Raw genomic sequence first — 24,767 nt, 5'->3', positions numbered from 1 at the left:
CCCTAGTCTCACCACCCTTCCTGAGAGCGCGGTGCGACCCTGGGGTGGGGCAGAGTGGGGCCTGGAGCCCCAGGCCTGGCACAATGGATGGCACTCTGTTCCTAGCCGGCAGACTCGGTTGATATGTCTCATCTTTGTCTCTCGTAAATTAAGATTTGGATGTTTTGTTGGCTTACATTTTTCCTTTTAGCCTCTTTCTTTCTCGGGATTCAGATGTCACCTTAAAAAACAAGGAAGGAGAGACGCCCCTGCAGTGCGCCAGCCTTGACTCGCAGGTGTGGAGCGCACTGCAGACCAGCAAGGCTCTGCGGGACTCCGCCCCCGACAGGCCCGCCCCCGTGGAGAAGACGGTGAGCAGGTGAGGCTCCCCAGAGCCCGCAGCTCCGAGGGCATTGGTGACCGTCAGGCGCAGGTCCCGCTGGGCAGAACTCCTCTAATGGCCCCCTTTCCCTGCAGAGACATCGCTCGGGGCTACGAGCGCATCCCCATCCCCTGCGTCAATGCTGTGGACAGTGAGCCCTGCCCCACCAACTACAAGTATGTCTCCCAGAACTGCGTGACCTCCCCCATGAGCATCGACAGGAACATCACTCACCTGCAGGTTGGTGGGCAGGGACATTGGGCCAGGCCAGGAGCAGGGGCCTTGGGAGCCTGGGCTCCTGTTTTCCTCCCACTCTCAGCAGAGGGCTGTGGCAGCCTGGTGGTATTTTTGTAGTGGTGGCCTCCCACAAAGAACTTGGAAGGCAAAAGTGGGTCCTACTGGAAAAAGAGTCCCGCGTTTCATGTTGTACACTGCTGAGCCCACCCAGCAGGCTTTGCTGGTCCACAGCAGGGCCAAGCATTCCCACCAGTGTTTGCTTGGGGTGCTGGTGCAACCTGGTCCTCGGGTTAGGAAGAAGAGGAGCCCCATGCAGGGCCCAGTCCAGCAAGTGCCTCTGGGGTCATGCAGGCCGCCAAGTAGTTGTGCCCTGCGGTCTTTTTCTTTTCTGGCTAAAATCAGACATTCTCAAAGGCTATCCTTGTGACTCTGTTGGCGGGCAACCCCACCACCCTCCCGGGGTGGGTGCTCTCAGCCTCAGATTAGAGACCCTGGGCTCTGTCCCTGTGTTGTCTGGCCTTGAGTGCAGTGGGGTACTTGGAACTCCTTCCTGGTCTGTGCCTCGCGGACCTCCCCCTCCTCTCCTTCACACACTCAGTGACTTTCTTAGTGTCCCAAGCATACTCTGTGGCTCTCCTGAGAAAGCCCATTTTGACAACTTGCAACACAATTGGCCATGACTACTGGGAGGGAGAGCTGAGGGCCACGTCTGCCCATCTGACGGTGCCATGCTGCTCTTGTCCCCAGTACTGCGTGTGCATAGACGACTGCTCCTCCAGCACCTGCATGTGTGGTCAGCTCAGCATGCGCTGCTGGTACGATAAGGTGAGGACCGCTCCTTTGCTGCAGGTGTGCTTGTGTGGTAAGTTCTGCTGGAGGGAGGGCATGAAAACATGTCGCTCCCTGTTTGAAGACTGTCCTAGAGCATTGGGGAGCAGGAGCCAGAGGTGAGCTGGTGTGCGGACCAGGCAGGAGGAGGCCACAGAATGGGAGGAGGGCTGCCCTCAGTGGTTCCAGAGGTCCTGGGACTGGAGTCAGCCTGGCTCAGCCGCAGGAGGAAGCCCTTGTTGTAATGTCTGGTGAGCCCTGCCTGGTCCTTGCTAGCGTGAGTGATGTGAGAGACACCAGAGGGATGGGGAAGGCCTGGGGCCGGGCTGGATGCGGGGAGCATCACTAGGCAGGGTGGCCAGGGCAGCCACGGGCCTGGAAGTAACTGGCAGGTGCTGGTGAGAAAAGCCCAGTGAAAGGCCCCACGGGAAGAGCTAAGGAGGGAAGGGTTCCCAGGCCAGGGCGCGGTCAAGGAACTTCAGGAACATAGTGGAAGGCTTGGCTTGGGAGTCCAGGGGTCACTGGTGGAAGTGGTCGGAAGCAGCAGGCTGAGAACGGGGACAGCAGCAGAGTCTCTCCCAAGTGATCTTTGGAGGAGGAGGGAACTGTGAAGGGTGGAGTGAGAGGAGGTCACCAGAAGGCTGGCAGGGCTGGCAGGTACCGGTTGGTTGTGTCCCGGAGTGTAGTTCCTGCCCGGCAGAGCAGGACAGGGCAGGAACAAGCCTTCCAAGGGTTGTTGAGCTGCGTAGAGCACCCCAAAGCCTCAGGTGTGCACATAGCCCTTGTCCAACTTGGGGTGTAGAAAGGGAGCAGGTGGCAGGGTCCCCGAATGCAGAGACTTTAAAGGCAGCAAGGTCAAGAATATAGGAGTGTCCGGGAGGTGCCAGACACCTGGAGGACGTGGGGACCCCCGTGCTGCAGCCCTGGACTGCCTGAGAGACAGGGCAGGAGGTGGGAGGACCGTGGGTGAGCAGGCAGCCTCCACAGCTGCCCCGCTCCTGGCAGGGCTCTGCTCCCGGCCGCAAGTGTGGAACTTCACCCCGTGTTCCCCAGCAGGTGTCCAGAGTTTGACAGAAGTCATGGTTTTTGTGTCCATTTGAGGGCATACTGGGCACTGTGTCAAAATGCATTGGTGTCTGTTCTTTTGGAAAGAAGTGTGATTCTGCTGAGCCCTCGTGACTGTCTGTCCACAGGACGGCCGTCTCCTGCCAGAGTTCAACATGGCTGAGCCTCCCTTGATCTTCGAGTGCAACCACGCCTGCTCTTGCTGGAGGAACTGCCGCAACCGAGTGGTGCAGAACGGTCTCAGGTGGGAGGCGTGCAGGTGCCCAGGCCGCCCTGGACAAGAGCATGCGTGTGCAGTGGAGCTGATGACTTGTGCTCCGGAAGGGGCTCACGGCCCTTAACCACCATACTCGGGCTGGAGAGGAGGGTGGTGTCAGGGCACCAGCGCTGAAGGCAGAGGGACTGGCCTGGCCTGAGTTCACGTGCCCCTGCTTAGTGGGACGGCTTCATCCTGACACAGTGCTCCCTCTGCACCCACTGTGCCTGTGGCAGCCAGTGGTGGTGTCTGATGGCAGCTAGACTGCAGGCTCCTTCAGGCGTCACTCAAGCCCTGGGTCCCACATGACCTGGCCTGCCCTTCTGACGCCAGGGTTGGGTTCTGACATCAGTAATCGTGGCCTGTGCTGTAGTGGAGACGGAGTGCTCCTCCCTGCTCCTCCCTGTTCTCCAGGGGCAAGCACAGACCTGCTGTGGTCTGCCCCAGTGCTGAGGCCGGGAGGAACTTGCTTGGCTCCTTGCTGATGCCACTGCCTGGGCAACCAGCACCGCAGCATCCTGTACCCCAGCAGTAGGGCTCTCTGGCATGAGCGCCTCTGGTCCTCATGACCACCCAGGGGACCAGGCAGCCACAGCGAGGAAGCTGCCGCACAGCCAGGACCACTGGGCTCCATGCTTTGGCCCAGTCTGTGCTCCCAACTTCCTGGGTGGGAGCTGCTGCTGGCCACCTGCAGAGCTGTATGGTTCTCGGATAAGAAACCAGTGTTTGCTTTCCTCCTGATTTACTCCTGTTGTTCACAGAACGGGACACAAGCTGGGTTTGGCTGGTCACACGTCCACCTCCCCTCTCCCTGTTTTCCAGGGCCAGGCTTCAGCTCTATCGGACGCAGGACATGGGCTGGGGCGTGCGGTCCCTGCAGGACATCCCCTTGGGCACCTTTGTCTGCGAGTAAGTGGGTCTGGGGTCACTCAGGTCTGCTGGCTGTGCAGCTCACTTCTGGGACTGACGCCCTGCGTGCTTGCACTCCAGGAAAAGCTCCCAGAACAGGTGCATCCCAGGTGCATGGCCGTGGGGTGCAGGGCAGCAGAGACCTTGGTCAGACAGGCCCTCCACGCAGCCTGCTGACTGCCTGCCCCTGGGCACTAAGCTCACACCGTCTGCCTCCAGGTCGCTGCCCAGATTCTCTGCCTGTAGTCCTTCTTCAGCTCAGGAACGAATGCCTGTGGAAGCACTGTTCACGTAGCTGTGGGCTCACTGTCCCCTCTTTCCAGGTACGTTGGGGAACTGATCTCGGACTCGGAAGCCGACGTTCGGGAAGAAGACTCGTATCTCTTCGACTTAGACAACAAGGTGATGTGCCGTGAGGGGCTGGGCATGAGGAGCTGGCTGCAGCCCCGAAATGTGGGTGTGAGCTCTGGTTTTGCACCGCTGTCCCTGGAGACAGACCTGCTGAGCCCTGGGCGGGGAGTAGACCCCCAACGGGGAGCCCGGCTCCTGCCACAGGCCATTCTCCCCACACGCCGCCACACCTCTGGATTCCCAGCCGGTCCTCTCAGGCTGAAGCCCAGCAGCCACCAGGTCACCGAGGTGGAGGGACCATGTGCTTGACAGGCGGAGTGACAGAAGGGAGCTGCACCTGTGGACGGCAGGCTTGGGCCAGAATGCCGGCAAGGCATTTCCCTCGCATGCTAGTCTCCAGGTGCTGGAGCAGGTGCTGGTCAAGCCTTCGACTCACTCCCCTCCCAGCTCCTGGGTTCAGAAGTGCTCTCTTAGGATGCTGGGGGACGCTGAGCCAGCGCTGGTCGGTGGGGAAGGGAGGTCTCCTCATCTGACAGCAGCCACCAATCACAGAACCAGCACGTTCCTGCAGATGAGCGTCCCCACAGCCGCCCTTGACCCGAGGCGCGGGTCCCCACGGCCCTCTTCTGGGAGGTCCAGCAACATGCATTCCCCCAGAAAGGCTGGGTGCTGTGGGGTCATGGTGCTCAGATGTCTGCACACGCAGGACACCAGGCCTGGACGAAGACAGCTGGTGTGCTCCTGGAGGGCGACCCGTGCCGTGGGTGCTGTGGCTGTTGGGGGGCCTCTCTTGGGAACCATGGTGATGCTTCTCCTGCTGGTTGGTGGCCCCCGTCCTGGTGAGTGCTGTGTCCCTCCTGGGTGCCACAGACCTCCTTCCTCATGACTTTCTTGCCTGCTAGCCGAGCCCTCAGTGAGCTCGGCTCTCTTTCCTGGTGGGGTCTGACTCACTAGTCTTCCTATGCGCCTGGTGGGCTTTTGCAATGTCCTAGTTAAGAGTGTGAACCCGTGTGGGTTCCAGAAGTCACACTTAGACCTTCACGCTTGAGTCCTTGTGTGTGGGCGCCTGCCCCTCAGCACCCTGGTTGGGAGACCACCCCCTGCCGCAGTGATTATCACCACAGCTCGTATCCCCAGTGCTGGGCTCGCCACCCAGGTCTTGGTTTTCACAGGTACTGGAGCCCTTGATGAGGGCCTTGCTCTTCGTGGTTTTGTGTAGGTTTTGAAATCAGCTTGAAACTCCTGTAGGGATTCACTGGGGTTGTGCTGAGCTGAGGACTGCGCTGGGGACCCTGGAGGTCTCTGCACGTTGGCTGATTCCCGAACACAGTGAGTCCCTTGGACTGGCTCCGGCTTCTCTGGTGCACCGTCGGTCTCTGTGGTCTGATGTATCTTCTGTGGAGCTTCTTTGAATTGCATGGATTTTGTTTTTCCCTTTGGGTCACTTTTAAGTCAGTTTCAACTGTGCTGAGTGCACATGCTGCCACAGTCAGAGCCAAGAGGAGGCGTCCGCTGCGTGAGCCCAGACACCTGCTCACCCTGCCTGCCTTCCGGGCATTGGGATGTCCAGTGAGCGGGTCTGTGTCTGGCTGGGTTGGCCATCCACACCGTGGTGGCCGCCTGCTCTGACTCGGGAGCTTGTGCCTGCACATGGGTCCCACCTGTTTCCAGCTCTCTGCTGGGAATGACCTGCTGTGAGTTGACACCATCCCGAGTGTGAGTTTTCTTTCTCTTGGTGGACACCAGGGAGTGGAGTCACCAGGTCATGTGGCAAAAGTACACTTAACCGTAAAAGAAACTGCCAGTTTCCCAGGTGGTCATACCACTTGGGTCCCTACCAGCAACAGAAGAGTTCCAGGCACCGTCACTTAAGTTTGCATTTCCTGGATAGTTGTTGGCATCAAACACATTTCCATATGCTTATTAGATGTTCTTAGATCTTCTTTGTGGAGTGATTTTAGGTGCATAGGACTTGTTGAGTGGGCTCTGTACATCTTCTGACCAGTGCCTCCCAGGCCCCTGCTGCCACTGGGAGCAGCCCTGACTGTGCCTGGACCTGAGGGTGACAGCATCCCGAATGCCCTGCCTAGATCCTGCCCCACCCGTGCCCCTTCTCACCTGCTTTGGGCCTTTGCTCCCACCTCCCCCTGTTCACAGGGTTTGGGGGGCGGGGTGGGCCCTAACCTGCCTCGTGCAGCTTGTCTGCCTCAGGCCTAGCTGGAGGGTTTCCTGATCGGAGAAACTTGGGAAGAGCTGCACCAGTGTCTGAGGACCCTATTGGAGACCTCCTTGAGACTGTGGTGACAGAAGCCCCTGCAGTAGGAATGAGACAGGCAAAGCTGCGTCCTTGTGTGAAGGAGGGCGTTGGCCCTCGCTGTCTCTGTTGTGGGAGGAACACCAGCTGACTGCAGCAGGCCAGCATGGCTGGGCTAGGCAGGTCTGGAAGAGCTGCTAGCTCCAAGGACAGAACGTAAGGCTCAAGAGTAGCCCTTCGTCCCTGTGAGACCTGCAGCCTGTGCCCCTGCCTCTGCAGGTCTCTGAGCCACGTGCTGGTGGGTAACCATTGTGTGCCTCGGGGCTGCCTCTGGGGTTCTGGGCCAGTTTAACCTCTGTAGAGGCTCTTTAGAGATGTGACAGGGTGCTTGTTGGCTGCCACGATGCCACTCAAGCCTGGGGGTGCTTGGTGCAGAGTGGGGCAGTTCCTGGGGTGAGAGGAGGGTTGTTTTAAATAAGCTCTTTCTGAGTCATCTCTGGACCTGTAGCTCTGGACAGACCCTCCAGATGAAAGCAGCATCCAGGGGACCCCACCTGAGCTCAGCGCTGCAGGGAGCACCTTCCCCTGGCAGCTGGGTGTGGGGAGTGCAGAGCCCATACTTCCAGTGGGTAGAAGTGAGCCCCTGCAGTGGGATCCGTGGTGAGCACCAGCCAGGCATGTGTGCAGAGCCACCCTTCTGCAGCAGGGAGAGGGATGTCCTGTGACTGTGCTGTCCTCCCAGGTCTCATAGGTGTGTGCCTGCTCCTTTGTTCCTTGCCCCGGTGCTTCCTGCCTACCAGGAGGCTGGGCTGGAACTCAGTGGCACTGTGTTCTATTACCGTCTAGGGGTGCTGGGTTTGTTTTCTCTGTTCAGCAAAGAATTGAAGAGCAAGGCACAGAGATAGCAAGCAAGCAGCCCCTTTATTCCTAAAGTGACAGTGACAGACTTCTCCAAAAAGAAGGAACCCCAGAGCTGGGAGTCTGGTGAGGGAATTGGGGCCTGTTCTTTTTATGGCCTCTGGAACTTTCTCCTTTCCTCCTTCCCCTTCCCCACTCCCCTGGCTATTCATTGATGTCCTTTGTGTCCACATGTCTGTTTTAGTGTTTTTGTTGGGTCCCCGCTTGTGTCCACAAGCAGTTTTGTCAAGCAGGAGGTTGACCTCATTGGAAGACCCTCTCCGTGCTCCTTTGGCCTGGCCCTGCCCTGACCTCCTCACTTGCCATCTTACCCTGGCCGCCTCTGCCCTTCTGCCCTTCCACATTTCCCTCCCTTCAACTGTGTCCTGGAAGGAAGTTTGTGGCATCTGATTTCTGTCCTCTGGGTGGGAATGGTCCTCACTTTCCCCCTTCACCTGACATCTCTGCACCATGGAGACCTTGAGTTGCGTTTCATGGGGCACCTGTCACCCCTGGCATGTTTGCTGAGTGAACTGCTTCTTCATAAAACGCAAAGAAGTCTTCGCTGCCGAGTCCACGCTGGTGGGGGTGGGCAGGAAGCCTCATGCTGGCCTCTGGCTGTCAAGCTGCCTGTTCCAGGGTGAGGAGGTGGCATCAGAACTTTGGGTTGTACGGCAAGTTTGGAGTGGCCCTGTGGACCGTGGATTCCTCGGTGCTCAGCGTGCTCTGGCCAGTTGCAGCCGTTGTTTAATGTGGGACTGTGCGTCCTGGGCTCTGGTCTCCTGTGTTCTCTCTCTGGCACCACCAGGTTGCCCTGTCCAGCCTGCCCACACCTGGAGCCAGCCCTTTGCCCAGGGCGTCCTCTTCCTTTCTGGATAACGACTTTCAGACCCGGCTCTCGTTGCTGTTAGGTGCACTGCTGGACCCTCTGTCCAGAGGCCAGCCATGTAGGAGCCAGTGTCTCGCTGGTTCTCGCTGTTTCCAGTCCACGGCTGACTCAGGGCTTTTACCCAAGTGGTTTGATTTCATCTTGCATCTCTTATAGTGAAAATCTTATTTCCCAGAAATTCTAGTTCAGGTCCTTGCTGGTGTCCGGCGGCAGTAGGCACGTGCCTGCTGGATGGCGCCCGCTGCCTATGTGCAGGGCCTTGGAGTGGGCTCCACTCAGGACGCAGAGCACTGTGTTTTGCTTCTCTGTGGTTCTCACCAGTTTGATGGGCAGTAATGTCATTTCATTTCAGTTCATTTTAAGTTTTGGAATAAAAATTTTTTAATTTTGATTTTTAATCACACAGAATATTTCATACTTTAAAATGAGAACTAGTGTGTTGCTCTGTCCACGTCCGCTCACAGGCCGCGGGGGCTCCAGATGCAGCAGTTGGTGTCTGGTGAGGGCCACTTCATGTGCCTCCTCAGCGCCTTCTCTCTGTGTCCCTGTGCAGAGAGGCCGGCAGCTCTGGACCCCTTTCCTCAGGTGTGGTCCCACCATGACCTGGCCACCTCCCAACATGGCCCTGGCAGTGTGAAGGGCCTGCAGATGTTCTGACCACAGCAGCCATCCTCTGCCACTAGGAACCATGTTCCACTGCGCTTGCTCACTCGAGGAGTGGTCAGTGTGTGTCTGTCCCTGCCTCTGCCTATCCTGCACCCCAGGGTCAGCGAGCCAACAGGACAGGATGTGCGACTCTCCCTCAGCCCTTCTGTTCAGGACGTCGGGGTCAAGGTTGGCTTTTTCCATCTCTGCAGACAGCAGCGCAGTGACCAACTGGTGTGCAGACACTTGGTTTGCAGTTCACCGTGCTCGCTGTCACCAGGGGGTCCCTGGTCCACTCAGTGGCAAGTTAACAGTGGTGGATTTTGATCAGAATCCCCACCTGATTCTTTTTATCATGCGTTTCTCTTCTGAGCCCTCCCACTTCCTGAGGCGTCCTGGCACTGGAAGCACCCTGGTTCTCCTGTTGCGGATGGCTTCACCTCTGCACAGGGACACCCACCCCAGGGCAGCGTCTGGTTCCCCTGGGGCAGAGCACATCAGGCTGTCTTCTGAGAGTGTCCTCCTCCTGGTGTTCACGTAGTACGTGCCTGAACCTCTTGGAACTGTGGGCCTGGGTTATGGGTTGCTGGGTCTTTTATTTTAGTGGCTGTTGTGGAGTTTGCTCCCACCGTGGCCTCTGAGGCATCTGTTCTTGTGGGGGTGTTGATGGAGAGAACTTGTCTGTGTCCGTGACTCTGACTCTCCTGGAGTCCAGGCATCACCTCATCCCAACGTTACATAGTGGAGCGCTGCCTCCTGCCCTGTGCTTCCCTGTGGTTGGTGTGAGTTTAAGTTCTCTTAACCTCTATGAGTGCCGTTGACCCTCTGGTTAATACTTACAAAGGTGTGTCCAGGGGCAGCCTCTGCCCAAACCCTCCCCTCCTCAGGACTTGGCTCCATGCATACCCTCAGCTTACCTCATTCTGGTTGACCTGGCTTTTCCCTGAGGGGCTGCTTTTCCTCTGCTGTGTGATATCCATACTCTAAGCTCCGCTGCTCAGGCCGCCATATTCTGCTGGTGCAGGCTGGGCACACAGCACCTGGGGTCTGTCCACCCTGAGCAGCCCCACAAAATCCAGTGGGGTAGTGCCCGGGTCATTGCTGCTGTTGACCTGGGTCCCTAGGCGGAGAACTCTGCATCTGGAGGGCTCCTGGGTCAGAGCAGCCCACCCAGTCTCCCTCCTGCTGTGAGAGATGCCAGACCGAGGCTGTGGGCCGCCTGGAACCCTGGTTCTCTCCGTACCCCCAAGTTAGCAAGAAACCCTCTCTGTGACATGGGATTCAGTGTTGTGGGGCCGTCCTGGCCTTGGACTGTACAGACACCTGCCCTGCCCGGCCCCTGCGTTGGTGCCTCAGGCCTCAGGAGGAGATCCCTTGAGTGTGCCGGGGGCACGCCTGGGTGCCACTGCTGGGCGGTGGCCTGTGCGACTGTCTGGCTTTCTCGCCCCCAGGATGGAGAGGTGTACTGCATCGATGCTCGGTTCTACGGGAACGTCAGCCGGTTCATCAACCACCACTGCGAGCCCAACCTGGTGCCCGTGCGCGTCTTCATGTCCCACCAGGACCTGCGGTTTCCCAGGATCGCCTTCTTCAGCACCCGCCCGATCCAGGCTGGAGAACAGCTGGGGTACGTAGGGCCTCCAGGTGCCGTGGGACCGGGTGGGCGTGGGTGTTGCTTCCTGGTCATGCATGTGCTGCCAGACTGGGCGCACCCTGACCATCGGGGCCCGGATGGGACAGGCTGGGTGGGCAGCCTACCTGACCACCGTTGTCTGGCCATAGAGGTGCTGAGTTCTGGTCCCCCAGGTTTGACTACGGGGAACGCTTCTGGGACATCAAGGGCAAGCTCTTCAGCTGCCGCTGTGGCTCTCCCAAGTGCCGGCACTCAAGTGCCGCCCTGGCCCAGCGGCAGGCCAGCGCAGCCCAGGAGGCTCAGGAGGATGGCCTGCCTGACACCAGCTCTACAGCTGCCACTGACCCGCTATGAGACGCCGCGGGCCGGCGGAGGCTGGGTATCTGGTTCTGATGGACTGCGGTTAGGAGGCGCTGCAGAGGGACCAGGGGAGCAGACACCTCCCAGCAGTGCCCCAGACCTGAGGCCTTGCAGCCCGGCCTGCTGCTCAGGCTGGAGCCCACTTTGGACCACGCGCCTCGGAAGATGCTGGGGCTCCGCATGGTGTGACCTTGTGAGTTTCCGACGGTGGTCTGTCTTTGCGACATTTCTCGTTTCTCCCTCTGATCTCTGAGGTCCTCACTCCACCACTGGGTTGGTTTGTTCTCCAGTCCAACCCAGACTCCTGTGTGGCGCCCGCCAAAACCGCCATCACCCACAGCTGCTCCGTTAGGCCTGCCCACCCTCACCCTGTGTAGCTGGTGCCCCCTCTCAGGTGCCAGTCTCCTGTCACAGCCTGGGCGAGGTCAGGCCCAAAACGTGGGTCTGCTTTTTAAAGAAATCCTATATCTAGTCCTATGTATCAAAACTTTAACTGGCACTTCTCTGCGAGGAGGCAGTGGGTGCAGGTGGACCTGCACCGCCCAGCCAGGCCCTTGAGGCTGGCGCCCTTGATCTGAAGCCACATGCGATGACGGCGAGTCAGCTGATTTGCTTCCCTCCCTTATCGAACACAAGGACAGACAAAGAATAAACACAACACAGACAACGGTGCTGAACCTGGTGTGGTTTCTACTCACCACCTGAAAATAAACTATCAACTGTAAAAAGAGAACAAAGTGATTTTAGAATAAAATGCAGGAAAAACTTTTTTAAAACGTTAGTCTTGTAGTTGAAATAAATTTGCCGTCGCCTTTTGTGTGACGGCCTGGCAGGTCATGTACTTTTTTTGGCATATACCTTTCTAAATACTGTAACTAGTGCAGCAGCCGTGGGTTTTTTTGTGTGACTCTTCTAAAACATTCATATTGCAGTCATGTTTATTTTTTCTGTTAAAATGTTTTTGACAGTTTTAAGAGCAGTCTTTTGGCTCAGACCATTTCTTGTTCTGTTTTCAATGAAATCAATAAAAAAAAAAGTACTTTAAGTGAGTGTCACTGACGCCACGCTTTGCTGGTCTCTGCAGAGCCCCCTCGTGCACTTACTGGGCCGGGCCGCTGCCCCACATCCTCCTGCAGCAGGGACTCCAGTGGACCGCAGGGGAGCCTGCACTGTGTGCCTGCGCGTGCATGTGTCCAGCGCCAGGTGCTGGGGCCAGGAGTCACGCTGGAGGCCACTGTGAGGCAGAGGCAAACCTCTACGTCCCTGAGTTGGCCTGGTCAGCACAGTGGGGCTGGAGCCAGGCCTCCTGCTGCGCTCCTGCAGGCTGGCCTCGTCCACCACAGGGGAGCTTGTACGCTCCATGAAAAATAGATCAGAGGCTCTGGCTTCCAGCACGGGCGGTTCAGGGAGGCACTTCCTGGAGGGAGACAGCCCTCCTGCGCTGTGCAGGCAGCCTGCGCAGGGCCTTCCTGCAGGCTTGACCACCCTGCTTTGGGTGCTGCTGGGTGCTTTCCTCCAGGAGCACTGGGACCTTGGCCCTTACAAGCTCAGGGTGGTTCTGGGCTGTGGGGCTGGCAGGTCCCCTCCGCCTGGAGGTGGCATAAGGAGCTGAACTTGGACATGAGACATCATTGGCCCCACCAGGCCTGGAAGGGAGGTGACTGGGGACAACTTGCAGTGGGCAGGTAACCGCATGCTTTACACTGGATCGCCTTCGGGGTCAGGTGCTGGATGCACAGCAGCTGTGTGCCGAATCAGACCCAGGCCAGCCGGGAACCTCTGGGGCATCAGAAGGTCAGCAATGAAGAGAGAAACTCTGGTGGGCCAGGGCCCCTCCGTAGACCTCCTCACGGCCAGTTCTGACCACTGGAAACAGGCACCCACCACGTGAACCTGATGTGGGTTGCTGAGCCTCACTGGACCTGGCCTGCCTGTAGTGATCACCTTGGCCCCAGGGGTGGGGGTGGGCGGATGTGGGCCCCCTGGGGCTGGGTGGGCAATTGTGGTGGGAGGACCTGCCACATCTCCCTTTTTTCCCTCTTTGGATAAATTGAAATCTAAAGCCCAGGGTCAGGGCTGAGGGTATAGCTCAGTGGTAGAATGCTTACCTCGTTGTGCCCGTGACCCAGGTTTGATCCTGAGCACTGCAAAATGTAAAAGATCATAACAACAAAAAAACCTGGGGTTAAGTCTGAACCCCATGGAGCTGATCCTTGGGTTCCTGTAGCAACCAGAGCCCCTCACCTGGCAAATTGTGAACACTGAACAAAGCCACCAGTGGTGTCCTGGGCCAGGCCAGGTCCAGGAGAGAAAATTGGGCAGGCAGAAGGCCCCTGTGGCTTGTTGGGGTGGGGTCTGGATGGGACCCTGTGGACCCGAAGGACCCCAGCTAGAGGCCTTGGCTGTGCCTGCCACATGGTGGGTCTCTGTCCCCAGGGCAGGGGGCTTGGGCTTCACCCAGAGGCCTGGCCCTGGGTGCTGGGGGGTGAGGTGAGCCACGTCAGGCTGTGGCAGCCCTGCAGCCCTGCTCCCTCTGGGGGTACTTCTGGGTGCAGTGAGGGCTGTCCATCTGCCTTGGGTCTCCTGAGGCCCAGCAGACGAGGCCTCCCTGAGGGTCAGCCACCAAAGCATACCTGTCCCATGGCAGAGGCCACCCAGTCACATGAGGTGTCTTGCCTGTGAAAGTTGTCACAACCAGAAGAAACGGAAACACCTGAAATCCCCCTTCTGGCCTCCCCTGCCCGCTCCCCTGCCCGCCTCCGGTGTTAGGAGGCAGCTGAGCCTTTGTTGGTGGGCGTGGGGACATCTCCAGCTTTCCACTGAGGAGAAGGGGAACCTGTGTGTTGTTTCCCAGGTGTGTCTTGGTCAGGGAAGGGGTCAAAGGGCACGTACCTGGAGGACAGCAGAAGGCAGGACGCCTGGCCTCGAGGTCTGATGGCCGGGACCAGCCACCCAGGATTCTGCCCTGCCAGAGGCTGCAGAGACTGCCTTCCCAGCCCTGTTGCACGGAGGTCCCCTGCAGACACAGCCAGCTCAGTGAACCCCAGTCCTGGTTCTTTGCTTCCCAGATAAATGCTCTTTCCTCCCTGTCGATCTCCCCACCCACCCCAGTGCAAGGGGTTGAACTTGGGGTGCTCTGTCCCCGAGCTGTGTTCCAGCCCTTCTTATTTTTTATTTTTGAGACAGGGTCTTGCTGTGTTGCTCAGACTGGCCACAAACTTCCATCAGCCTTCTGGTTCACAGTGAGCGGGGTGCCCAGTGTGGACTGGCTTTGCCCACCAGCGGAGCCCATCCCCTGCCTCCTGCGTGGAGAGCGCCCGCTGGCCTTTCCCTCATTGTCTAGAAGAGGAATTAGACACGAGTGCCTTATTGTGTACTTCTCTGATTGTTGATAAGTTGATTTATTACAGATTGGCCTTTCCTTTTTGGTAACTGCCTTTGTATAGTGGTCTGTTGTGTCCCTGCCCCCAGGAGTCCCCCCAGGAACACGGGCTGGGGCCATGCCCTTGGCTTCTCCCTTTGGCTTCTCTGCTCTGGTTTGGGCAGTGTCAGTACCGTCATCTTTTCCACCTGGAAGAGGATCCCGTGCTGGGAGCGGGGGGCTGCTTATCCCCCACCCCATGCCCAGTTTCCCTGTCAGGGACAGCAGCCTCTGTGGTCCTGTGCACGTCCTCCTGTGCCTGCGTCTGTGTCTGTGTCTGTCTGGGGTCAGCACTGCCTGTGAACCAGCCGAGCAGAGGTGCCCGAGGCTGCACACCACACTCGCCCCAGGAACCAGGTACGCCCCGTGGAGGGGTCCTGCAGAGAGCTGACCAGCAGTCACCAGGGTCAGGCTGAGGAGCCCCGCACACCCAGCACACAGCAGAGGAGGCACTAGCCTGAGGAGCCCCAGGAGGGGCCCAGACCGTCCCTGCTATGAAGAGAGGCGAGGTGCTCTCAGGTCGGCCATCACACTGACCTCTGCTCCTCCCCCTTCAAGATGGGGTCCCAGCCAGCCTTGACCCCCTGGGCTCAGGGCCTCCTGGTGCTGGACCTGCAGGTCAGCACTGCCCCCTGCTCCCCACACCCCACCCTGCTCCCCACTGCCTCCTGCCCCACACCCCACCCTGCTCCCCACTGCCCCCTGCCCCACACCCCACCCTGCTCCCCACTGCCCCACACCCCACCCTGCTCCCCACTGCCCCCTGCCCCACACCCCACCCTGCTCCCCACTGCCCCACACCCCACCCTGCTCCCCACTGCCCCCTGCCCCACACCCCACCCTGCTCCCCACTGCCCCACACCCCACCCTGCTCCCCACTGCCCCACACCCCACCCTGCTCCCCACTGCCCCCTGCCCCACACCCCACCCTGCTCCCCACTGCCCCACACCCCACCCTGCTCCCCACTGCCCCACACCCCACCCTGCTCCCCACTGCCCCACACCCCACCCTGCTCCCCACTGCCCCACACCCCACCCTGCTCCCCACTGCCCCACACCCCACCCTGCTCCCCACTGCCCCACACCCCACCCTGCTCCCCACTGCCCCACACCCCACCCTGCTCCCCACTGCCCCACACCCCACCCTGCTCCCACTGCCCCACACCCCACCCTGCTCCCCACTGCCCCACACCCCACCCTGCTCCCCACTGCCCCACACCCCACCCTGCTCCCCACTGCCTCCTGCCCCACACCCCACCCTGCTCCCCACTGCCCCACACCCCACCCTGCTCCCCACTGCCCCACACCCCACCCTGCTCCCCACTGCCTCCTGCCCCACACCCCACCCTGCTCCCCACTGCCCCCTGCCCCACACCCCACCCTGCTCCCCACTGCCCCACACCCCACCCTGCTCCCCACTGCCCCACACCCCACCCTGCTCCCCACTGCCCCACACCCTACCCTGCTCCCCACTGCCCCACACCCCACCCTGCTCCCCACTGCCTCCTGCCCCACACCCCACCCTGCTCCCCACTGCCTCCTGCCCCACACCCCACCCTGCTCCCCACTGCCCCACACCCCACCCTGCTCCCCGCTGCCCCACACCCTACCCTGCTCCCCACTGCCTCCTGCCCCACACCCCACCCTGCTCCCCACTGCCTCTGGCTCCCCTCACTTTTTTTTTTTTAACCAGGGATTGAACTCAGGGGCACTTAACCACTGAGCCACATCCCCAGCCCTTTTTATATTTTATTTAGAGACAGGGTCTCAGTGAGTCGCTTAGCGCCTCGTTAAGTTGGTGAGACTGGCTCTGAACTCTGGATCCTCCTGCCTCAGCCTCTGAGCTGCTGTGATCACAGACTTGTGCCCCATGCCCAGCCCCCTGGTCTGTCTTCGTTCCTTTCTCCTCTTTGGGGCTGTCTTTCATATTGACTGCTCTAGTGTTTCTGTGAGATGGCTCTGGAGTTCAGTGTCCATCTTCTGTTACCACGTGGTCTGCTTTCCGTGAAGGACCACCCTGAGCCTTGGTGAGGTTGTGGGTGTCCCTCCCTGTAGCTTGCACTCCTGAGGCGTCCCCACACCCTCTTGCAGGCTGGGCTCAGTTTGGAACATGGCCTTTCTCCCCAGAGAACCTGAGCCCAGCACCTTGGTGCCTCCCCAGTGCTCCCGGCCACCCTGCTCTGCCTCCCTGCTCAGGTGCCTGTGGCCTGTGTCGGCTGCCAGGAGACTGGTCCACACTGCAGCATGCCAGTCTTTCCTCTGGTCTGCTCACCAGCTGGTGGGCGTGGCAAGGCGAGGCGCGGTGAGTCCCGTGTGTGGGGCTGTGTGGACATCACAGGTGGGGTAGGCGCTGCGGGCTGTCCCAGGGTGTCTCCCCGGGGCTGCTGACCTGCCACCTCCACCGCTCCTGTCATTCACCTTCTGTACTGTTTGGGGTGCTGGGGATTGAACCCGGGGTGCCCTACTACTGAGCCACACCCAGCCCTTTGTGTGTTTTATTTTGAGACAGGGTCTTGCTAAGTTGTTTGGACTGGCCTGGAACTTGCCACCCGCTGCCTCGGCCTCCTGAGCTGCCGGGACTCAGGTGTGGCCCCCATGCCCAGCTCGTTCATCTGCTGGAACAGCCAGCGTGCTGGCTGTGAAGTGCTGTCTCATGCTGGTTTTGATTTGCATTCCCTGATGACTGTGTTTTATGCACTTATTGGCTGTTTCTGTTTCTTTGGAGAAACATCCATTTGAGTCCTCCATGCGTTTTTTTTTTTTTTTTTTTTCCCTCGGTAGTGGGGATTGAACCCAGGGTCTTGTGCATACGAGGCAAGCACTCTACCAACTGAACTACATCCCCAGCCCTCCATGCGTTTTTAAACTGGGCTGTCCCCTTCCTGAGTTACTGGAGTTCTCTGTCTCCAGTGCCCTCCTGTCTCACTTTGCAGCAGGATGTCTGAGCATCGTCCTCTGACTCCTGGCCACCATCACAGAATGTGCCCACAGAGCCCAGGTAACAGGGTCAACATGCCTGCATGTGGCCTACTGTTGGACTGTTTATGTATTTTTGCTTTTTTTAAAAAAGCTGCTGGGAGTGGTGGTGCATGCCTATAATCCCAGCTGCTGGGGAAGCTGAGGCAGGAGGATCATGAGTTCAAAGCCAATTTAGCGCCTTGCTAGGTTGCTGAGGCACTAAGCCACTCACTAAGACCCTGTCTTTAAATGAAATACAGAAGAGGGCTGTGGATGTGGCTTAGTGGTTAAGTGCTCCTGAGTTCAATCTGTGGTACCAAAAATTTTTTTTTTTCTCTAAAAGCTAAGACACAAGTTGGCCTAGGCCCCCACTGCCCTCCGCCTCTGTGCCTCAAGCCCCGGGAGGGTCTTCAGGGGCAGTGACTGACCAGGAGCCGCCCCTGAAGGGCCCACTGAGACTCAGCAGCTGGGTTATCTCATGGTGCATGTTTTTAATATGCTATTGGGTTGAATTTTTTGAGGATTTTTGTATCTGTGTTCATTAGAGCTCTTGGTCCATAGTTTCTTTTTTTTTGGGGGGGGACTGAGGATTGAACCCAGGGGTGCTCTCCCACTGAGCTACATCCCCAGCACTTTTTAAATTTTTTATTTTGAGACAGGGTCTCACTATGTTACTGAGGCTGGCCTCAAACTTGGGATGCTCCAGGCTTAGCCTCCTGAGCTGCTGAGATCACAGGTGTGGCCACCACCTGCCACTGTGCCAGCTGTAGCTTATTTCTTGTAATGACCCATTGGTTTGGGTGTCAGGGTCCTATTGGCCTCGTGTCATAAATCAGGGGTTTGCCTTTGCCTCTTTCTTTGAATGAGACTAGAGACCCAGAGTTGTTGCAAACCAGCCTTTGGGTTTGTTGGTTTTTCTCTTCCAGCCTTATTGGTTTATGCTCTGATTTTTTACCATTGGCTTTGCTGCCTCCCACATTTTCAGTTTTAGCTCGTTTGAGCTGCTGGGGTTTCACTGAGCTTGTGGTCCGAGTGTGCTGGGGCTTCCCAATCCTCCTGTTTGTTCAGAGCACATTTGCCGCACCTTCCTTGCTGGGTTACTTGGGTGGGAGCTCACTCCCCGCTCACTGCACTTGGAGGTGGGGTTCCATCGCCTTCTGGGTTGCCTTGCTTCTGAGGAGAAGTCAGTGGGTGTCTGCAGTGCCACATCTATTAAACTCAGCCAGAAAAATTTTCATTTTAGAAATAATTTTCAACTCTAGACAGACATTCCATTTGGTTTTCTTTATAGCTTCAACTCCTCTTTTGAGATCCACTGTTATCTCCTATGTTCTCCTTTTCCTGTAGCTCCAAACATGTTTATACTAGCGTTTCTTACTCTTTGTGTCTACTTCTGTCGTCTGCCGTATCTCGTTGTTTCTGACCTCTCTGCACTGCATCAAGCTTCCTACTCCTTCGCATGTCTGGGACTCTCAGTTGGGTGTTGGGTGGTGGGGACGCAGCTACTAGGTGCATGGACTCTGCAGACACCCATGCCTCAGGCTCAGCCCGACTGGGCTTCTGTGAAGACTGCTGCAGATTTCTGGAATTCCTTCTCTTTGGTAATTGACCCCTCAAATTCCAACCAGCTCTGCTTCGCTGGACTCTGACTGGTCTTGTAATCTCGACAGAAAATTGGACTCTGCTCTGTTTCCTCCTCCTCAGGCTGGCTAGAAGATTGTCCCCAGCTGGAGAGCCAGGCAGGCGAGGGGACGAAGCATGGTCTGTCTGTCTTCTTCCAGGGATGGATGCCTTGCTCTGCCTGTTGTTGATGTCTGAAAGCAGCTTGGTGCACGTGTACCTTATTTTATGGCTTATGGAGACTTTTCATCTAGTATCTACTACCAGTTACTATGTGGTGTCTAGAAGCAAAATGAAAGATCATAACTGTGTTTTATCTCAAATTGGAATTTGCCAAGTGCGGCTTCCAGCGCTGTCTGTTGGGTACGCTCCCCTTGCCCCAGCTCTCGGCTCTCACCCTGACGCGACGCCCTGTCTGTTGTGCTGTCCTGTTGGGTTGTGCCCTAAGGCCGCAGCCTAGGCCTTTGTGGCCTGTTCTGAACAGGAAAGGTCTTCTCCCTGGCTTCCCAGGCTCTGCCACCACTGTGAACGACACGGTAGCCTCCTGGTCGGAAGTTCACGACCAGCCCACTACTTCAGAGGGGACAAGTAGTCACTGATGCCCTTTACCCTGGGAATTCAACAGCACCTGAGCCAGAAACCCAGGAAAAAACAGGCAAAATGTGCAAGACCACCCAGAGGCCACCCTCGTTTTGGGTTCAGCACCCATTTTGGAGGTGACAGGACATTAGGCTTGATGCGAGGTTCCTTGGATTATGCAAGAAAAACAAACCCAAACATAGAGTTCCAGGTTCTGCATGAGAAGGAGCCCAAGGGGACAGCAGAGGACGCAGGGACCAGGGGCAAGTGGGGTGGCCAGGTGCTGTGGCCTGTGGGAGCAAGATTACGCCAGGCCTTGGTTTGTGGTGATGACTTGAGTTTTTCACAGGAGGTTTTATAAAAACTCCCAAAGGGGAAAAAAAAAGAAAGACAGAAAGAAAGAAAAAGAAAAAGAAAGGCCAACCCTAAATCCAGCACAGGACAGGGGAAGGCTTGAGCCCCACCCTCAGTTCTGTGAATGCTGACCCACAGCGTGACAGGAGGGGACAGCGCCCAGCTTCGCTCTCCTCTGCCAGCTCCCCGATTCTCAGAGTCTTCGTGGGGAATGTCCTACAGTCCCGAGTGGTAAAGCTGCCAGCCAACCCCAGGGTGGGCCCAAGCGCTGCGACTTCCCCTGGATGACCCTGCTGGCTCCATCCCAGGCTCCATCACGGCCAGGCTGTGCCCTGGGAGCATCCCCGCCGGCAGCCGTCGGCACCCCAGCTCAGTGCAGGAGGGATTGCAGTGCTTCAGGCACCTGGGTTGACTGTGAGAGCCCTTCTGCTCCTGCTTCACAAGAAGCCAGCATGGCTCTGTGTCCAGGCGAGCAGCCTCCCTTCCGGGTGGAGGCCCTGTGGGCGCTCTGGGTCTGCTCTCCAGGTCACAGCCCCACTGCCCTTCCTGCTGGTGTCTTGCCCACCTGCTGGACTCCAGCTGCATGTCTGCATGTCCTGGGTCGGATGGAGGTGGCACTGCTCTCTGCACCCAAGAGGCCTGTCTCTGGCCGTGCTGGCTTGCTGCTCTGGTTCTTCTGGGCCACTCTGCCTCCACCTGGCACTTCCCTTCCTCCCCCAGAAACAAGGCACAGACGCCAGGAGTCCTGGGCCCGAGCTGAGTAGAGGTGCTGGAGGCTCACGGACTGCGCAGGGTTCTCCTGGGAGATGGTCTGGTGTCATCTAGTGGGAGACTGTCAGCATCCCGTGGTGCACTGGCCCCACACAGCACTGCGTGGCTGGCTGACTGTGGCTTCCAGGCTGGGCTGTGGGAGCGCTGTGAGGGCGTGAAGACCCTGCCCTGCAGAGCTCCAGGCAGCTTGGTCTGAGCTGATGGCGTGGGCGGCACTGTCCTTGGAGAGACCACCCTGGTTGCTGAGGCAGGAGGAGCAGGGACAAGGCCAAGGCAGACAGAGCAGGGTAGGACCGCCAGACATGAGAAAGGCCTCCGGGGGAGAGAGCGAGTGGCACAGACCAGCTGGTCCCCACAGAGCATTGCACAGGGAGGGGCGGGTGACCCTGGTGAGGCATGAGGGCCCCTTGGTGGAGAAGCAGGCTGCTGAGGGCCAGGCCCAGCTCGCAGGGAGCCGTGGAGAGTCACGCGCAGAGTTTTGCTTGGAATATGTTTTTGGTTCTGGTTTTGATTCATTCCCATTTGGTGTCAGAAGTTGGAGAGGTTAACTGGGGTCCAGCCATAAGGGTTAAGGGGAGAGCAATAAAGTGGCAAGCACACAGGATGGTGAAGAAGTGGCTTCCGTGGAAAAGCCAGTCCAGTTTATTTTATTATCTGTTCCAGGTCATATCAAGTTACCTGGGTCACATAGTGCAGTTAGCTTTGCACATGTGCAGCTCACATGGCCTGCTTGCTTCTCACTAGTACCAGGCGTCATCATAGTAAGAGAATGTCTCCAGGCCTCAAGGACAGAGGGGCTGCAGAGCATCTCCAGGCCATTCAAACAGAAGGCCCACTGCCCTGAGTGTGCTCAACTCAAGGACTTTGCTCCTCTGTACGTTGACAGGCCTGAAATCCCTACAGGAAGTGTTCAAAGCCCTGCTCCAGGACATGCAGGGCAGCAGGGCCTCGGTCCGCGCCTCTGCCCTGCCAGCCAGCGTGCGGGCATCTTGACCCTACCTCCAGAGCAGTGCTGGCCGGAGGCACCAGCTGGGACAGCAGCCTGCTCAGTGGGCACATGCCCTCTCCCCGTCCACCCCGCCTCCATTAGTGGGCTCCAAGTCCGGAAACCGAGGCGGGGACTCAGGCCCCTGCACCTCACTTCTGTGTCCAGTGTTGCCCCATCCACAGCTGCATGTCCTGCCCCTGTGGATGCGTGTCTTCAGGCTCCCGTGGCCAAGCCCTGGGGGGCCCTGGTCATGGCCGTGGCCTCACATGTGGTGGCCTCCCCACCTGTGTGGTGATGTGCCCACCTGTCCACCCTCCCAGCTCTTCTCAGTTGCAGAGCAAGTTTGCTTCTGCTGCAGGGAGAGCTGGCGCCACCTTTCCAGGGCTCTCCAGAGCCCTGCAGATCTGCCCCAGGCCTGGCCTCTGCCAGAGCATCAGAGGTGTGTCCTGAGGTGCCCAGAGCTCACCGGCACTGCCCTGCACCCGTGCCAGCCCCGGGGTCCAGCCCCAGGCTGCTGCCTTCCTGGTACCCAGCCAGTGCCCACTCGGCACTCTGCCGCCTTTCTCCTGGATCATCGCCTCACCGAGGCGTAACCCCAGGTTGCCTCTGCACCCAGGGATCCTCCAGCAGCCCCAGCTGCCTCCACTCTGGGGATAGGCTGGGTGAGGCCCTCTGGGGCCACCTGCAGACAGTGCTCAGCCAGCCCCCTCCTGGCAGACTGGTCCCCACTTCCTGTTGTTTTCACAGGCCGGTGCCCCTGGGGTGCCTCTGGCCATTGTCCTGAAGCCCCACCTCTGTGAGGCTGACCCCAACCTGGCCCTAATGCAACCTGCAGAGCCAGGACAGCGTCTTCCTGCCTCAGAGTTGTAACCAGTTCCAGACCCCGCCTGGTGCCACTTGAACGGTCCAGGTCCTCCAGGTGGACCAGACGCGCAGGGCTCGATGGGGTGGGGTGACCGGATGCCACTGTGAGGGTGTTGGTTGAGGCAGGGCAGGAGCAGGGAAGCCTGGAGGACACTGGAAGGCGGGCGACGCAGGCGATGACAGTGGAGGAGGAACAGTGCCTGGCCCCTGGTGGCTCAGGAGTCCACCAGGAGTTGCCAGTGGGCACGGCTGCGGGCATCCGCAGCCGCGTGCTTCCTGGGGTGGTGTGAGGCTCACTTTCATGTTATGAAAACTTAGTATCCTGAGTGGGCATCTCTAAAAATACAAAGAAAGGCTGAGAAGTAATCAAGAGAAAGAGACCAGGGGAGGTGTAGCGAGCAGGTAGCAGGTGGGCACGGAGGGCAGGTGGTGGGGGGGGGGGGCAGGTAGCAGGTGGGCACAGAGGGCAGGTAACTGGGGGGTAGAGGGCAGGTGGTGGGTGTGGAGGGCAGGCAGCAGGTGGGCACGGAGGGCAGGTGGTGGGGGGTGGGGGCAGGTAGCAGGTGGGCACGGAGGGCAGGTGGTGGGGGGTGGAGGACAGGTGGTGGGGAGTTGGGGGTAGAGGGCAGGTGGTGGGGGGTGGAGGACAGGTGGTGGGGAGTTGGGGGTAGAGGGCAGGTGGTGGGGGGTAGAGGGCAGTTGGTGGGGGGGGAGGACAGGTGGTGGGGGTAGAGGGCAGGTGGTGGGGAGAGAAGTGCACCTTGGAGACTGTCAAAGGCAGACACTGACCTTTGACAGACTAATAAAATGGCAAGCCCTGGGGATGTGGTGAAATGAAGATTTAAAGTGGACACAGACCCACACACAGCGTTCATAAGAAGCTGTGGAGAAGGACTGAAGACCAAGACCCTTCCAGAATGATGGACTGGAGTGCTGACCCCAGGGGAGAAGCCGAAGCAGCAGCTCCTGGCTGGAATCACCAGGGCTCAGGGTGCACTGGCTCCGGAGTGGACGGGCCCTGGGCAGCACTGCTGCCTGGCTGGAGGCCGCAGCCTGGGCGTTGGGAGCCCACGGGGACTGAGCGAGAACCTGACCCCAGTGGTGGCTGCAGATGGTGGCATGGCTACCCTGGCTCACCCGGAGGGAGAGGTGGGGGATCTGTCCATGGGTCGGGGCGGGGGAGAGAGCCACGACCAGACAAGTCACTGCTGTGAAGGCTGGGCACGAGGACAGACGAGACATCTGGCAGGGTGCGGCCACAGGACCTGGGTGGGGCATGGAGGTAAGAAGTGAAAGGGCCACACACTGTAAGAGAGGAAGAGCAACCTCCAGTCCACATGGCTACATAGAAAACGTGGATCTGACAACAAATTCTTAGAAGCAACCAGAACATTTAGCAAGGATGTTACATGAAATCAGCCAAGAACTGTCTCAGAAAACAGCTTAAAATGAAATCCTTTTTTACCGTATGGAAACAGATAAAGCACTTCAGAGTAAATATAAATGTGCAGGGCTTTGTAAAAAATGTAAAATATCATTAAACTTTAAAAAAACTAACTTTTTTACAAAAACTAACTTAATAAAAGCTAAAAATGACCCTGATCAGTGAACACTCGTATCGCTTGTGCCCTGGAAGCTTAGTATTCAGGACGTGAATTTGCCCCAACCTGCTCTGGATGTGCTGTTCCCGTCAGCAGCCCCGGGCATGCAGCCTGACAGGAGGGAGGGGCGGGAGTGCCCTTCCACGCACTTCCCCACACAGCCCAGACTCCAGGGCCGCCCAGAGCCCTGCAGGGAGGGTTGAGCATTCAGGAAGGAGGTGGACGCCTGCCCACGTCACACAGAAGAACCAGTTTTGAGTGGCTTAGGAGGAAAAGCAAAACCACACGGACTTGAAGAAAGTCGAGGAGAACATGCCCAACTCCCCGGCAGAAGAGAGGGAGAGCTGGCACAAACCACCCAACCACCAAATAAGCCAGAGACTCCTCGAGGGAATTCTGACCCTGTGCGTCCTGGAGAGCACTGGCACTCAGCTGGCAAGGTCCCCTGCGAAGATGCTGTGGCAGGGAAACACCATGAGCAACGAGTGCAGGACTCTCCACTGCGTCAGTGATCAGTGAGCTGCAGACTCAACTGAAGTGTGATCCTCGACATGCCTACCAGACTGACTGCGACCCGGGCTGGCACCACCTGAGTGTCGGGAGGGTGTGAGGTGCACAGATCTGCCTGTGCCATGGCGCTAGCAGCGCCCTGCAGCTTGGAGCTTGGGGTGCCACCCATGGCCAGCAAGCCTCCTGCTGTTGCGCCCACGGGTGCCTGCCTCGTGCCAGGACAGCCAGGTCGCAGTCCACAGAACTTGACAGAGAGGGAAGCAGGGAGCAGCACAGATCTCCATCCCAGTGGAATGGGAGGACACCCTGGCCCACAGCAGACATGGAGGCCACACGTGGTCACTCCATTCCCAGTGGCGCAGTGTGGGGCAGCCCCCTGGCACCAGGCACTGCTGCTGGATGCAGAACTCAGAAGC

The 24,767-nt window shown here is 58.5% G+C and overlaps 1 protein-coding gene across 1 annotated transcript in view; it reads left to right on the top strand.

Moving 5' to 3' along the window:
* Ehmt1 (euchromatic histone lysine methyltransferase 1) overlaps window positions 1–11,744 on the top strand; it is a 149,375-nt gene extending 137,631 nt beyond the window's left edge. The window contains 8 exon segments of the mRNA XM_047523824.1: window positions 191–358; window positions 457–601; window positions 1,346–1,423; window positions 2,620–2,735; window positions 3,570–3,656; window positions 3,980–4,058; window positions 10,144–10,319; window positions 10,475–11,744. Of these exon segments, the coding sequence (XP_047379780.1) occupies window positions 191–358; window positions 457–601; window positions 1,346–1,423; window positions 2,620–2,735; window positions 3,570–3,656; window positions 3,980–4,058; window positions 10,144–10,319; window positions 10,475–10,679 (1,054 nt within the window). The 3' untranslated portion in view covers window positions 10,680–11,744.
* The last annotated feature ends 13,023 nt before the right edge of the window (window positions 11,745–24,767 follow it).

The sequence above is a fragment of the Sciurus carolinensis genome, chromosome 14, assembly GCF_902686445.1.
Source record: "Sciurus carolinensis chromosome 14, mSciCar1.2, whole genome shotgun sequence".
In the NCBI taxonomy this organism is placed as follows: Eukaryota; Metazoa; Chordata; class Mammalia; order Rodentia; family Sciuridae; genus Sciurus; species Sciurus carolinensis.
Note: the sequence above shows the minus strand (reverse complement) of the source record. Positions and strands in the feature narration are given on the sequence as shown.